The sequence below is a fragment of the Blennius ocellaris genome, assembly GCF_963422515.1.
Source record: "Blennius ocellaris genome assembly, chromosome: 5".
In the NCBI taxonomy this organism is placed as follows: domain Eukaryota; kingdom Metazoa; phylum Chordata; class Actinopteri; order Blenniiformes; family Blenniidae; genus Blennius; species Blennius ocellaris.
The window spans coordinates 7,175,872-7,193,200 of NC_137654.1; the positions used below are offsets into that span (position 1 = coordinate 7,175,872).

Here is a 17,329-nt window from a genome sequence, read left to right on the forward strand (position 1 = left end):
ACAAATCCACCTTCTATGAGCTCAGACCAGCAGTATTATGTTCACACAATCTACACAAGCATGTGTGAGAATGCTGCACAGCTCCCACAATCACAGGTCAGTAAAGAACCATATTCTTACACAGTTAGTGATATAAGGAAATATGTGTTTGGTATTTTCATATCAAAATGATTCTTTGCAATCGATCTGATTCTGTTGGAAAGCCTGTTAATCTCCACTTTAAATGGTGCTGCACTTTATAGAAAAAAAACAAAAAAACACAAAGTGCAGGAGGCTCTGATCGGTGTTTTCTCTTTACCCCATCAACCAATCTCTGCAAAGCACAGCTGACTGCGACTCTTCACTGGGACGGGTGCTCGAGTGCAGATTGACTGACAGGCTGAACAACGCAACTTTGACTCCATAACGCTCTCACAGGAAACCCTGCTTGCATTAGCCAGGTGGAATTAGCATAACTTGTCCAGATACAGCACGGTGTGGGTGAGTGCAAGTGAATGAAACAATACATGTTGACAAGGCTATTATATACGTTTTGCCAGTAAAAACAAGTGAGCGCCCAGAGGCTCTAGAAAGGGAAATGAGTACACCCTGCAATCAACGGCAGGCTTATAACGGAGGTTTTTCTGCATGTTATCCCCATTTTGGATGGATGGATGGATGGATGGATGGATGGATGGATGGATGGATGAATGGATGGATGGATGGATCTTCTAGTTGCTGGTGAGTTTGTGAAATCCATCTTCTCCATCCAAAATCAACGCTGCTGCTCATCCCACAAATGCCCTTAAAAATACTGCACCGCCAAAAAGTAAAACGAAGGACGGTATTATAAGGTATCATAAGATTCGTATTCAAGAGGCACAAAGGTGATATTTCCACAGCACAAGGCGATGTTTTCCAATTTGGCTTCAAAGAGTAAAGTCAGCATGACGAACTCCAGTGTCTCTGTTCCTACAGTACATCTGTCAACCACACAGTGATTCTGCGCTCTAGGATGAAGGAATTACTACCATAAGTACAGTGACTGAGGCCATGAGCTGGGTACTTTGTCAAATAGCCAGTTTTGAGGTTTTTTTTTTTTTTCCCTTCCCAACCAGCGGAAATGCCTCTTCTTGCCTAATTAGCCAGACGGACCGGTCAACTCGTCACGGGCTGCATCTGACTAATCTGAATCCTTCCTCCGTCTCTCCGAGTCTTTCCCCAGCCTCCTCTCCGGGGTCTTAGTCACCCTCCACTCCCTACGCCGTTTCTCCGTGGACTTGGTTTTCCACTCGGGATCGGAGATAAGGGGGAGCTATTCTGAGAGTGAAAACATGCTGAAATCAAGCTGTTTTACGGCCTCCATTTATCTCTGTTTAAAAAGCCTCCATGTGCAATTAAGGAAAGTAAAAATCCCAATAGAGACGGTCCAGCTGGAGGCTGTTGACCCTGTGAGCACAGAGGAGGGAACAGACCAACATACATATACTACAGACACAAAAATGTGAATGAACTGTACACCCGTCACTCTGCATGGGAGAGACGACGAAGGGTTAACGGCGCCATGTGTCACCAACTGATGATGACTGCCGGGATGTAAATAGAGAAGTCTGTGTGTGTGTGTGGACACACAGAAAGAAGGTAAATATGGTCCAAATGAAGGGTAATTTAAATTCAAGGTTACAGCTAATAGCTCCCAAATGTGAATGAGCTCATAACCCTCAGGTAACATGAGCAGTAGCCTTCAGTGTGTATAAACACAGATCACCATTACAGACCAATCTACTCTGCTTCACAGCTGAAATGTGGTGTTTAGTTTCCCTTCGCAAGTGGACTTGAAAACCGCACTATTAAAAAAATGACTGAGAGCCCATCTTCATCCTTCTCCATCCTTCTCCACCCTTCTCCAGGTCCTCCCACGCTGCATGTGAAGTTAGATAACGGCTGTGTTTGACAACAGCAGCCAGACTCCCACACCCCGGCTCTTATCGGACCCCTCCCTTCCTGGGCACCAGCGATGGACATCAGTTTGACTCGGGAGTCAACAACAACCACACACATCAGCAGGGCTGTCAAACAACATCCTGCTCCTCCCTCAGTCCTCCATCATCCCATCCATCTTCTCTACTTCTTCATTCCACTCGGGGCTTGTGAATGGCTGGAGCCGATTCCTGCCCACCATGGATGTATCCTGTACCGTCTTGCAACTCTTAATATTGAGCAGGACAGACTGAACAACGTCTGTCCTGCTTAATATATGTAACAACTCACATCACCAGTTGGCGTTTCAACCTTACTCTTAATCATTGTTTGTCAGAGCACTTCTTGTTCTTGCAACAGGAAGGGATTGGGAATGTCTCCTGTTCCTGTCTTTATGGACAATTGGCACCACTGCCGGGGTGGGGACGCTCAAATAGAGAAGGGTTGGGACAATGGACAATAACCTTGTCGCTGATATATTACATTTAGAGTCACCACACAGATCCTAACAACTCCCGAGCGACAAAAGTTGCACAACTCGACAAGCCTGAGCAGCACCAAATAGACATAAGCATCCCAGATAGATACATAGCCCCCCCGCCCCCCCCCCCTCCGTTTTAAAAAAATTATTTCTCTACACTCTTCCTCAAGTCTTCTCTGGTAGAAAACAGGAGATCGTGTGACACTTGAAAGATGTTGGAAGACTGAAGCTCATCTTTGCCCTTTGGCTTTTCTATCCTTCGCCCACTCCCTGCCAAGGCTCCCGGCCTCGGCCTCCACCAGTCGTTGTGGCCGGCATTCTGCCCCCCCCCCCACCCCCCCGCATCCCTGTGTCTATTCATGACAGCATGCCTCCATCAATGAGCCTTTCACAGAAGCAGCAGTGCGGGGTTTCAGCGTCTGCTGAGGAATGTAGCCGAGCAGCCTCCTCCTCGTCGAGTGGAGCTCCGGAGACCTCTGCCTCCGTGGCGCCACCGCCAGGCGTCCCCTCACACCTCGGCTCCTCTCAATCCACCGAGCAGCCGTGATGAGCGCCAGTGTGCTTTATCTCCAACAGGCCTTTTCTCATCAAGCCAGAAACATGGACCAAAACTGAGAACGGATTTACTGGAGTCGCTTAAGGACCTTCTTTAATCTGCTTTACTGCTAATTTGTCTTTGCAGGTAAAGGTACCTATAAAGCCTTCAAAATAAAAGCAAAGCAGGCGTGTTGTATGCATCTCATAATTTTCCACTGAAACCCGATCAGGCTCAGCTGAAGGGCCACATGTTACGATGCCCAGGTCATCAAATGCATAAATATTTTCATTACTCAGCCATTGACGAGGACACATTTCATCAATGTCTTGTATCCAATCTAAATATACAATCTGGCTTTGTACAGGTTTGTAAATTGTGAGTGAGTGGGGTGAGTGAGTCTAGAGTTCAGTGAGTTTCCTTTTCCATGTGAGAGACGCCTAGTGATTAGTTAGTTTTACTCATTTGGCAGCTGGTTGATGATTAATCCCACACAAATAGTAAAAACGCCTACATACCAAAACAGCTGAACAGTATTTTATGCTAGAGTAGAGTGACGGCATGCAGCCTCTGAATTATGATTACCGTCATTTCCGGACTATAAGCCGTGACCCCTTTCACACCCTCTGAATCCTGTGACTTAAACGATGACGCGGCTGATTTACACAGGATAACGAGCTTCGTGCTGCCAGATTCCACTTCCTGCCGGTACCTGTGCTGCTCTGAACGCCCCTGCTTCTCCAACATCTGCCCTAACAGTGATATTTCTGTCCTCCTGACCTCGTCGTGTGCTGCTTCACGTCGTCCGGTCGAACTGCAGGAGCTGACGGCCCTGAGTGATGCGTTCAGGTGCATTACGTAACTCCGACCTGCTGCCTCTTCCTCCTCGGAGGAAACTCTTCCTCCTCAGAATCACAATCAACAAATAACTGATAAAATACTCTATCAACAGAGATAAATGGAGTAACCACAGCAACTGCTGACTCAGCAGAGGACTGGCTTTTTTTTTTTTAAATATCTAAAAATGATGTAGTTGTGATCCATCTACGAAGCCACACAAGTCTTCTTGGAGTGAACTCTCTGTCAGTCTATGTGGTGTGTGAACCTGGTGTAGATAACCCCGCAGTGTTTACTACATCACAAGTAGTATTTGAGTGTGCTGAGCACGCTCCACAAGGCCACCCTTGGGTTTCTGACTGCAGGAAGCTTGTGGAAACGCTTTTATTTTTCTTTTACTGGCTCTTGACGTGGGTCAAGTTCAAATCCAAATGCAACCAAAAGGTTAACCAAGTCTCCATTAAATGGTATTTTAATACAAGCCTCTATCCACAAGTGTAAAACAAGTAATTTACAGGTTGTTTCCACAAACGCCTTGTTTTGGATTCTGACTATCCAGCTTTCTAGTCAAATCTTTTTTTTTTTTTTTAACTCAAACCACATTGAAATGATCGATTGTTTATCAACGAAGCCTCTCATTATTTTCGCTTAGACCCAAAAACATCAATTCACTAGACTTGTGCCTCTCAAAATAAGCACTTCGTCGCTCTACTTCTCAAGTATTGCAGGAGACGAGGGAGCAACAGGACGATGGACAAAATAATGGATGTGCTCATTGCTTTTCTTTTTTTTAAAGAAATTGAGAAGCTTGCTGATGTCGATCCTTACCTTGGCCTCGCACTTTCTGTGGGTGGCAGTTTTGCATACTAAGAGAAACACAAGTTGGGGGGGGTGAAAGAGAGAGAGAGAGAGAGAGAAGATATGAGTTCTGTCAAACACAACCTACAGTCGCATGTTATTTCAAGAGCCAGCGAAGTGTTTCTCACTCCTGCAGAAGGAGCCCAGGTTGTCGATGTTTTGCCGGCACACGCTGCACTGGCGCTTCTTCTTGAAGGTCTTCTCCTTGAAGGCGTGCGGCTCCCCCTTGCCCGCCTTCTTAGACACAGAGAAAACATGGAGTTAGACACACGATATCGGACCAGACGGACGTCTGCAACGCCTGAAATCTGCCCCGCTTCACTTCCTGTCCAAGAGTTTGACTTGGCAAACCGTTACCGTTAGAAACACGGGGGGGGGGGTCATTCGACTCCTCCGACTCCGTCTGAGATAAGACCGAGAGGCGGAAAGCAGAAAATGAGATAGTGATTGAGCGAGTTGGTCGAAGGCGACTTGGAGCCGTCGGATCGTTCGTGTACGGACGTCTCCGCACTCCACTCCTGAACTTTTGCTCTGGTCATCTTCTATTGCTAATCTTGAAAAGATTCCCACCCATCAACGATTAAGATTAGTTAGTTTGTGCACAGTCAACATGAATGAGCTGGTTCAACTTCACATGAACCTTCCTCTTCTAAAAATGGAACTTGCGAAACTTAAAAATGCACTTGAGCTCTTAAAACTGACAAATGAAGGTGGAAATACGACAGTCGCCAGAACTTCCAAGATGATCTACAAGCTTTCTGATGACATCTGTAAGACTTTTGAACTTGTTCAGCTCAGACCTTTTATTGTGAAAGGGACATTTTGTAAGGGGAGCATTCCTTTCCTGTGTTGGCTCTTGACAAAATGTTTCTTCCTGCCAGTCGTCGTCCTGAGGAGCTGGATTCCTCTGAGATGAACAAATCTTGATATTGGCTACACACAAGCATGTATGAGTCAGTACTACTGTTAAAACTATGTTTACTATGACTATCATTCAGATAACTTCACTTACAATGTCTTGCTAACGGCGATACATAAACCTCTATTTTATCATCAATCGTAAGCCGACTCCTGTTAAAACAATAAAGTTTGGTAAAAAAAAATAAAATCATGTGTCCTTCCCTATTGAAACTGAAATGACTTGAATTATTTTTGAAAACCCAAAAAGAAATGAAATGGGAGAAACTTAATTGTTGTATCTTGCAGTTCGAGTTTACTGAATATTGATCAAAGTCTCAGACTTTGAACTTTGGTTTTTAATAGAAACAAGTTGTTTTTTCTCTCCAGTCTTATTGGTGGGGAACACATGACTTCATATTTGAAGAACAAACTCCACAGTCCTTGTTTTGAAAGAGTGTGTGAAGAATTGTGAGGGAGTAAAAAAAAGAGTCACAAATTCTTGAAAAACACTGAGACTAAGTAAGTCACGTGTGTGTGTGTGTGCGTGTACGTGTGCGTGTGTGTGTGTGTGTGTGTGTGTGTGTGTGTGTGTGTGTGTGTGTGTGTGTGTGTGTGTGTGTGTGTGTGTCGTTCCCGCCCAGTGCCTCTTTGTTTCCCAACATGGGATCAGATCCGCAGATGACTGGGCTTGACTTTGACTCTGAGGAGGCTTTGAACATGAGAACACTAACGACCACGGGCTAAGTACGCATGTTCTCATGCTTGGATACATAATGGAAGCAAAGACGGGAGGGAAGAAAACGAAAAAAAAAAAAAAGGGAGGGGGGAAAGAAAAAAGTAGGAGGTGGTTCGCTTGTGAAGGAGTGATATGTGCAATGTCATGCTGAAAGGCAATGTGAATATTGTGGAAACTGGCAGGGATCCAGTCAAAAGGGCACAAATTGGGACGGTGAAGTTTCCCCTTTCGCTTATCTCAGAGAAAATACACACACACACACACACACACGCACACACACACACACACACACACACACACCGCCACGATCAATGGTTGTCGGTAGGAAAGCGACGCTGTTGCCGCAGCTTCAGGGTAATTAAAGGTGCGCTTCCACCCAGAAAGGGACGTTGTGTTTCCTCTGTGTGTGCTTTTCCTCCCTGGTAACAAAGAGTCAAGGCTTGTTTGCGGACTTTTTCCATGATCCAGCCTCTCCAACTGGCCGTCCCGAGGACTGGACGGTGTTTGGACAGCTGCCGGCCTGGCACCAGCCTCCGCAGAGCGGCTGCAGGCGGAGAGGATGTGCCATGTGGTTTTTAATCGATTGCAATCAATTATCGAACCAGTTGTCAACTAATTTAGTCATGGATTAGTTGATTAATACCAGTTTCTTTTTACCATGAGCGTTAAATTTCAACCAATCTGTTGCAGCAGCTCCCAGAAAAAGAAAGTGAACAGTTGGCCTTGTTTTGCGCCACCGTGTAATCGACGCTTTCAACATGATGGCGGCGAGCAACAAGTCCAAGAAACGGTAGAAAAGAGAAACGTCACGAGGGAAACATGAGGGACAAAGTCATCATTTCACACTAAATCCACAAACAACACAAGTGGCCTGAAAACTGGGACAAAGTTTAGACCGCAGTTTAAATATTTGTGTCCAATTATTGCTCATTTAGCATTAATTGCAGTAATTCGAGCTGTTTTACAGAATTTATTTAAATAAAATGCCGTAAAATGAAGAATTAATTCACTTAATTCACATGTTCTGAATAACTTACCTGGTTGAATAATGGTAAAACAAAATGTTTATTTGAATAATCGGCAAATTAGGAAAATAATTGTTAGTTCCAGCCGTATCAATCTTATTCCGATATACATAAAAAAACAAAGAAATGTGCAGTGTGACCACTAAACATTGCATGTGTATAAAAACAAGAAGCATGACTGGAGGGTGAAGGTGATTGAGAACGAAATCGGATTTTCCTCAGAAAAAAAAAGAGGGGTTAAAAGAGCACTGGTTATCTTCATGTTACATGAACTCCGCTTCTAATAATTAGGCTTAGTTCATGTTTAATAAACGTGTAGAGGTGATTTAAAGCTCCAAAAATTTAAACAAAACACAATAAAAGTCAGAAATAAATGACCGTAAACCAATAAAACTATCAAAAAGGTTTTTTTGCTTGAAATCTATGAAGTTAAACTTATAACAACGACAATAAATGACTTTTTATTCTGAAAAAAACATGTACAAATTAAGAATGAATTAACATTCAGACAAAATTTTTGTATTTTTTTGACAAAAATGTAATCAATTTAATGATAAATTTAATGCATATCATATTAGGATATATTATAAAAATTATTAAAAAAAATCATAGCTCAAATAATATGTTAGGTTTAATGATTTCAATTATAATCGTCCACCCAAATGAAGAGATTTTCATTCTTTATTTTGATGTATTAATGAATTACAATCGAAGTGAATAATTATAAACTAAAGACCAAATAAAAACCAACAATCAAATTAGAAAAAGTCTGACAAATCCAACCACTTCCTGCCCCCACTCCAAAACAAAAGTATTTCTTTGACATTAAACGATGAATCATTTCGAGGGACAGAAATGATCATTTCCCCTCATGCATCCTCAGTATTACTCCAGTATGATATAACACCCAGACACAGTGAGAGCGTCAGCGCCGTGTGGCCTCTTCATCCTTCTGGCAAAATCCACATGACTGTCATTAAACGCTTGTTATCTTATCTTTGATTAATCTCAGAGTCAACGTCCTGACTCCCAAATACCAGTCTCTCCTCATGACCGACCTGACTGCCGCCTTACGTAACGGGCCGTGGGGAGCTGTGCAGTGACATTTATCCGCACACACACTGAAGACACTTCTTCCAGCCCAGTGAAGTCTCCATGTGTGTTTCTACCGTCCGGTATCAGTATACCCGCCGGGGCCACGGCCAGTTTTTTTTTTTTTTTTTTTTTCAAAAAAGCACCCGGTTCCTGTCAGCTGAACCGCGGCGGGAGTGTGGGCAGAAGAGATAAACACACGGAGGAGAGGCTGGCAGCATTCTTTCTGCTTCACACACAATCAGGACCAGTATATATCCCGCCGCGGCCAGTCGTGGTCAGACAGTGTGTACACGGCGCCGCCGCAGGGTGTCGTAAAGCCGCCCGCTGGTTCCTGGGAGGGATGGATGAGGGTCAGAGTGGCCGAGGGTCTGGCGGGCAGAGCACTTCTCAATGTGGCAACTTGGTTACAAAAGGTAAAACTCACAAAGAAATGATGAAAGCTGATGAAAGCTTGTCGTGCTTTGTGAAGGTTCCCTTTGTACGCCTATGAAGGATCTGCGTCTGCTCATCCATTTGAAGGGAGTAGAGATCAGAAATAAAATGCTCAAAGTGAACGCACTGGATATATAAGTCTGACCCTCAACTGTCTGGATCTACTGAGATAAACAGCCTCCAGACAACCAGACACAACCTGACTGGGTTGCATGTGAAATGCACAACGGCGTCCGATCTGAATGGATTCTTTGAACTTGAACGAATCGGATTTGTCAGCATTTGACGAAATAAAACCTCCTGGCTCATTCACATGAACACACAGGGTTCAAAGAAAGATCAATTTGAAAAGTAGAACTGTGAATGTACGGTCCTTATTGGTGATCTATAATGTAGTTGCCCAAACAGATTCCAGATCAGCCACAAAGTCAACAAAAATCCAGTTTCTGGAAGGACAGCTACCAAAACGTGTGAAAACATGTCATACCTGTCTCTCCACATTTAATTAGATTTTATGGTCCAGCCTTCTCTGAAATCACGTCAAATGGCCTTGCAGTAAGGAGAAATGCCATTTACTTGTGGAAAAACCCCATAAGATTATGTAAAAAAAAAAACTATTTTATGGCTATTTAGCATTGTTAGGGTTGTCATAATTAACCCAGATTAATCCACCATCATGATTAAACTGATTCAAACATTTTAACGCACCTGACTGACAAAGTATTACACTCTGCAGGAAGGAGTTTCCTTTTATGCAAAATTTAAAATGCCACATTAACATGATGCAAACATTAGTCAGGGATTCTGCAGAATGTTCCCAGTCGCAGCAACATTGTAAATAAGAAGCGCTCAACTCTCCTCTGGGACAATATCAACAACTTAGTTTATCTTAGTGGCTGCTGAAAACAAAAAAAAGCAACAGGAACATTAATGTGGATACGAGATATGAGACGTTTTGTTTTCAACATCAACTGTTAAATAATGATTTAATTGCGATTAATCAGAATGAATCCACAACAACCCTGTGATTAATCTGATTAAAAAATGTCATCATTTGACAGCACTAATGAATGAAACCATTTTGGTTGAATAGAAACAAACATAAACACAGTGAAGCAGTAGAAAACACACGAGTTCTCCAGCGTGGAAAACAACTAAGAAGCATTATGAATACCAAAAACAAACAAATAGAAACAATAAAAGTCTCAGTTCCAGAGTTTTTCTTGGCTATTCTGGTTGGAAAGCTCTGCGCGCTCTGCGCTCTATCAGGCCCCCTGCAACTAAATCTATTTACAGTTGAATCAAGGAATGAATATCTGTCTGCAAACAGGCTTTTGACTGGAAATCCATTACGAGTCTCGTCTCAGGTCCACCTGGGAGTCCAGAAGAGGAAGCCACAGTGAAGGTTTACAACTCTGCCAAGGATCACAGCAAAAAACCAGCTGGAAGACTTGAGCGAAGGAGCATTAAAAACAAGCTGTGATGTCGAGGAGAGCTCCCCGGGATGGTAATTACTGTCACAGCTGTAATGGATTAAAAAAAAAAGTAAAATCTTTCCCCCGGTGATACATGTGTTGTCCAGTACACAGCTCTCTGGGAGGAGGGCTTCTGAAGAGAACAGCTTCAGATCAGGCAAAACCACAGGGGTTAATCACACACGCTCACACACACACACACACACACACACACACACACACACACACACACACACACACACACACACACACACACACACACACACACACACACACACACACACACACACACACACACACACACACACACACACACACACACACACACACACAGTAGTAAATGTTCCAGCCTCCACCAGCCTCCACCTGCCTCAGTCTCCACACCAATAGGTAGTAAAGAGCCACCCGAAAGCTTTACTCACGTGCAGCCGTGCTTCCCCAGACTGCTAACAGACCGTCATCCCCTCTTTGGCCCTTCCTGTCCCTGTGTGCTCCAGGACCAGATCCCCCCCCCCCCCCCCCCCCCTCCTCCCACCACCATCACCAACCTACACCCCGTCCTGCAACATCTGCTACGCACAAAAAGGCCCTTTTTCTAATATTTTTAGCCTGCTGGACAAAAAAGGAGCATAAATGTCAAAGAGTCAAAGAGACGCTTTCTAACCAGAGGTCCCTCCCCTCCCTCACCAACAGTAGCTGGATTGAAGGGGTGTGTGTGTGTGGGGGGGAGGGGGAGAAGGGGGGGTCATCTATGAGAGATGCACACACACACACACACACACTAATGTAAAAACAAATACACCCACATGTCCCTGGAAACTCTCTCGCCCCTTTAGCTCTTGTTCCTTTCCAAAAATAGTCTTGCCGGTCACACAGTGATGAGCATTGAGTGTGTGTGTGTGTGTGTGTGTGTGTGTGTGTGTGTGGGGGGGGGGGGGGGGTCCACGGCTGTGATGGTCGGTGAGGGCGCCCGCCCGGAGGGGGCAAGTCTTACTGCGTTACTGAAGAACTCCGCCATTGTCACTTTACAGCATAGTGGCATTTTGTGTGGAGCCCCAGAGGTCATCGGCTCCGGGCGAAGAGACGCCACTGTGATCTGGAACGCTGGCAGGTGCTTCAGAGATGTGAGGCTAAACTTCTCTACAGCGTTTGATCATTCAAAGCAATTGAAACTATTGGAATAGGACTTTCATTAGGAAGTCCTTGTATTCCTATTGGAATTATTATCTTTATATTATCATTACCAACAGGAAGTCCACCATTCCATATTAATTGTGACACTTTTTGTACGTCATTCCTTCCAGGCAGGGAGATCTAAAATGTGGCTAGCATATAAAACAAGCCTTCCTCAAGAAAACGTGTCAAACTCTTCCGTGACAGTCCGAAGGCGTGGCCATGGCGGCCATCTAAAACAAAAACGATGGATGCATCGCCACCAAACAGGAAGTGATGTATCGCTCTGCTCTACATCCTATAATCTGACTAAAACCTGACGTGTTTTTATTAAAGTCCTGCCCTGATCACATCCTGACGCAAGCGTCCATTCACAGTGCTAGCGCCACCTGGTGGTCGTGGGAATTTAACTTTTTTTTGGACACGTTGACGCATCATCGCTATCCCGCCAAATCTCAACGCGCGAGGGTGAGTCAGGACTCCCTCAGCGCTGGTTGCAGTTTTACTTGCAGTTGGATCCATGAAATGTGTGTAAGATTTTAGTTGTTGTAATATCTTAATAAAGTTTTTTCTCAGTGGCGACAGACTGCAGGACTATGACTTGCTTCAACCACACCCAATCACCACCGTGTGGGTCACACAGTCCGGAAACAGCAAATGTCAAATTATTCGCTGAACTACAATTGTTTTTTTTTAATGAGGTCTGAGGATTTTTGTTTGACAGTGGCTGAGTAAAAAGAGGAGAAAATATTCTGATCCTCATTTGTGGAATTCACCAATACGAGTCTAAACCAAGTGGATGAAACAGGAACTAGTCCGCAACCAAATCAAACAAACATCATTCACAATTTTACAATACAAATTTACAACGATGGCTTGATTTGAATGAACAGAAACTAGTCTGTGATCTTTGAGTTACTTGTGCTTAAACTGGAATAAATCGGATGTAATGAAAAGGATGAAAAGATACAGTTTGATAAGAGAACAGAAAATAGTGTGTGCACCCAAACTAAATGATGTTAAATAAACTAATGAGCCCTCAGATTGTGATTTCTGGCTTTTTGTTTTACTCGTTCCCATTAGGAACTGAACAAATAACTGGCCGGCCGATTTAATGGACCGATCATCACCATTAGACAATAATCAGACTCGGAACAAACGTTGGCTGATTGATGCTGATCTTCACACTTATTTTTCATTAATAACGTTCAGAGAATGTGATGTTTTCCTGGCGTCTCCAGTAGAGGGCGCTCTGGCTCCTTTCATGTCTCGCTACAGTCCAACAGTGAAGAGAGAAAAATCCGACGGCACATTTACTGAACGGTAAGTTAAGTAGTTTGTGAAATAAACAACGATTCGATAACTTCCCCGTGACCACGCTTGACTGATTATGCTAGTTCGTTCTGCGTGCGCGCTTTTATCGCCGCTGCCACACTCACCGCACGCCGCCATCATTGCGTGTTTACACGGACGTATCATCCCAGCGCAAAAGAAAATGTAATCAGCCAATATATCAGAATTTTTAATTCCCTGATATCTAAAGTGGCTCCAAAGTAAAAAAATCAATATCGGTCAGGCAAAGAACAGAACAGAACCTTCTTTTTACCATCAAACACTGCGGAACATTAATAACTGGGTAATTAATAGTGATATGAACTAACATTCTTTGTCTTTTCATTTTAATGCCGAACACATAGTCCAGTACGTCACGAACTCTCAGAGTGTCACAGGTGTTCCAACGTTTTGTACGTCTGAAAGAGAACAAGTCAACTTCTTATCGATCCAAACACCATCTGCACAGCAGGTTTTCCCTCCCGCAACCTCAGAGAGCTGCTCTGAGAGGAAAACCTCTCGGGGAGGAATTTACAGACTTGACCTCCAGCACCAGTGGGAATGACCCCCCCCCCCCCCCCCCCCCCAATCTCTGGATGTGTGCTTCTCAAGGCTGGGGACTCCAAATAGGCAAAGAAACTGGCAAGAAGCTCTCCGCGCGGCGAGGCGGCGTCGCACCCGACAACCTGCCCCCGCGGCTCGCCTTGTGACTTGTGTACTTTTACTCCCACCCTCGCCGGCGGCTCGCTTCCTGCATGGCCTGTTGGCATCGAGAGGCTGGCGTGTGAGCTTATAAATGTGTCTGAAGGGTGGGACAGGCAACGGCGGGAACAGAGACTGCCTGTTCCCGAGGTGAGGTCAGCACGCCGCCGTCACACACTTCCGTTCCTTTGCAGGACTCTGCTTTACTGTTGTAACACACACACACACACACACACACACACACACACACACACACACACACACACACACACACACACACACACACACACACACACACACACACACACACAAAGAAAGGTCCCAATCCAGCCACACCACCTTACACGCCCTGCTGCTTTCGGCTTACACCACAGTGGTGTCCAACATGAGGCCCGTGGGGCCTGTGAGAGGCTCCGATCTGACCACGTAGGAAATGGTAAGAATTTCAACGAAAACATAGATTTTGTTTTTTGTTTTTTTTTCACATTTCACACTGGGACCCCAGCTGACATATCGGTGAAGCTGCAATAAAAGCCAGTGACTTCATTGCTATCAAATAAGCCACCAAAACCATTAAAAAAATTTTTAAATAAATTTCAGTGCAGTTTTCACCAGAAAGCTTCAATACAATTGGCTTTATGTTGAAACTGCAGTCATTTTCCATCGTCATTGTTTGGGTTTGTAAAGAAACAGACGTTTTCTACATGTATACACTTCAACAGAGCAAAGAAAAAGTTTCAAGTTAAAATGTAAAGGTTATTGGTGCACTTCAATCCGGCCCAGTCAATTTGAAACGAGGCTGTATGTGGCCTCTGAACTAAAACCAGTTTGACACCCCTGGCTTATAGTCACGGGCAAAAAGGACCTCCTGGGTCTCGCCGCAAAACTCTTCCCTCGCCCAGTGACGTGGCCGTGGTCGGTGCGTGACGTCAGCGAGGCGTCACGACTCGGTGGTTGCAGTCGTCAGAACCAGAACAGGATCCAGTCGTCCCCTCGGCTTGCTGCTTGGGATGCGTTCGCGTGCGCCCCGTCTCGAGGCTTCAGGTTTTCCCAGCTGGGAGTGAATAGCAGCTACTGTGGATTTGCACCTGGTTGTAACTGCATCTGGCACACGGGCATGTGAGCCAGCCTCTGTTTCAGCACTACTCCAGTAAACACAACCGCCGCGTGCCATTTCTGGGTAATGAAACTTCTCAGTAACACCCAATTATCGCAAATATAGAATACCTACTGTACGCCGAGGACAACCGCCGCATTGTACCGCGAAGCACGTAGCATCTGATGCTCGTCACCGGCAAGTTTTCCTGGACGACATTTTGCAAATAATTGTGTACCTTTGTACTCGCAAACCCGCCATGGCTGGCGCCTTTGGACGATGGAACATAAAAGTCATGTTTCAACTCTCTGTTTTGGTTACCTTGTTGGGGAAATGTCTGCCTCGTATAAATGCTTATTTCAATTTCCTGGAGGGAATTTTTTTTTTTTGGTTTTCATCCCAACAAGAAACAGCGTCGGTATTTTTGTACTGAACACCATTCCCATAGGATAAAAATGACCCGACCATGCCGCTATCAGTAAAGGAAAAGCTGGAGAGAGGTTGGACAATGTTATCTTGTTGTTAATTTTGTACGTTGTTTTTTCCCCCGTCCCATGTTGCAAAGCAGGATGGGAATGCAGACAAGCCAAGGGATGCTGGTGTCAAGCCTGTGGTGATTGGTTGGTAGAGTGTGAACCACGCAACTGAGTCTGCCCGCGTACGTACACACAGCTGCAGCAATGACGGACCGACCGGGACCCGTACCAGATGTCTGTGTGGCGTGTGGCAGACTTGTTTTGTTTGTAGAATTGCTGTTTAGATCTTTCTCAGGAAAATCCGTCCACACATGAGGCAACATGTGTACACAATCGGCACTGGTGTGTCATCGCTACCCAACAAACAAGGTTCGAACAACCGTGCAAACTGATTTTACAACGCTCAGGGCTTTTGTACCAAAATAAATGAGGAATGATTGATTAAAAAAAGAGCTGCGTGCATTCGTTTTTTGGTTTAGACCTATGACCTAGTCCTGGGCCTAGTCCTAGGCCTAGTTCAATGCCGACTTCCCAGATAAGACTTTGTGTTCTCAGGACCGATGTGATGTCAACCACTATTTCCCCAAAAGCTGAAAAGAAAAAGCCTTGGTTGGTTTATATGAAAGGTTCACCAACAAAACCTCTTTTGTTTGTTGTAACAGACAGAAGACAAAGAAATGTGAGGCTAACTCTTCGTTGGTGTTATGTCACACAGTGAGCCGGGTTCAAGTCTTGAAATTCTAAACAGATTTCCAGACATCATTTTCTGACTGTCAGAAATAATCACAACCTGTGAGCTTCAGCTGCCAAACAACCAATAGAAACGCAGCAGAAAATTATGTGACGATCAACAACAACAAGGACCACATTTTTAGTCAGCAGATTATCAACTCTTTTACACATAATTTTGACACTTTGGATACATTTCAGATTAAAATCTGAACGATGAGCTTAAGAAGAAAGGTGTATGCTTCAATGTCACAAGGTCATGTTTGCTGAATCCCCAAAACATCATCAAGGTTTTGTTTTGTTTTTTGTTTAAATAATGGATTTATAGTGACACGTTTATATGAATCAGCCATTTGGTTGCCAGTTCATTCAGCCAGTCACCACCAGGTGGGTCTAAAGATAATCGTAGTGCTCGAGTAAAGTGCAGTTTGGAAACAACACGATGGGAAGTTTGAGAGAAATCTTCCACTGGGGTTTAACAGCACGCTCAAACTTGGTTGATATCGTTTACCCAGAGACATTGTGATCCTGACAACTGAGCGTCTCGTCACCAGTCCCGCTTCGTCCTAATGGAGACGAACGGAACAGACTTCAGGAAGTTCATGGAAACGTTATGGCGAGATGTATGTTATGGCTAGATAGAGTAATTAGTGACTATTTTTAGCAAAAACTATGCAAATGTTGCTGTTAACCGTAATAAACAGATACTGTAACACATATTACACTGCTCCAATCTAATACACAGTCCTACATTGGTTAATGGAACTTTTTTTTTCTTGCTGTCTGATATATTGCAAGCAGAGATGACCAATCCAAGTCTGGGTGTAGAGTCTTGGCCCAGCTTCTCACATGGTTTCATGTCAGAAAATGTTCACATGATCACATGACAAGGGGAAAAAGTCTGCTAACTGAAAACAGATTTGTGAATCAGAGGTTTTTCTTCTCCCGGCACACTCCACCCAATGATCTTCTCCCCATTAAACTATAACAGTCACAAAAGCCATTTCGCCGGTCTCATGCTGCCAACTCAATGATTCCTTTCTATTTACTGCCAAAAGGCTGGTTATTATACAAATATAATAGCAAGGAAACCCTCATTTATGTATCTATCTTTATTTATTAGTTTTAGTTGTATTTAGAGTTTCAGTCAGTACAGTCAAGGCTTCAAATTGGGGATTAATTCATTTTGCGATTCCTCAAAAAGTGATGCATTTTATGTTTTCATCAGCAGATCAGTAGAAAACAGTAAAAGAAGAGATGACTAAAAAAGACTACAAATAAAGAAATATTGAAATGTGAATGACCATCAGTACATATTATTACATTGATGGAAGTGCTTTCAACAAAATGTAATTGTTTAAACGTTTGAATTGTGTGTGTATATATTCATTGTAGGATGTGAATCTTTATTTCCATCCACCCTGAGGTACTTAAAGTAACCAACTTGTTTTATTCCTCACATTACATAATAATAATGTTCAGGGAAAC

The 17,329-nt window shown here is 43.9% G+C and overlaps 1 protein-coding gene across 1 annotated transcript in view; it reads right to left on the reverse strand.

The window, feature by feature from the left end:
• tns2a (tensin 2a) overlaps positions 1–17,329 on the reverse strand; it is a 68,414-nt gene that overhangs the window by 38,146 nt on the left and 12,939 nt on the right. Inside the window, 2 exon segments of the mRNA XM_080496413.1 lie at positions 4,641–4,678; positions 4,799–4,904. Coding sequence (XP_080352539.1) covers positions 4,641–4,678; positions 4,799–4,904 — 144 coding nt within the window.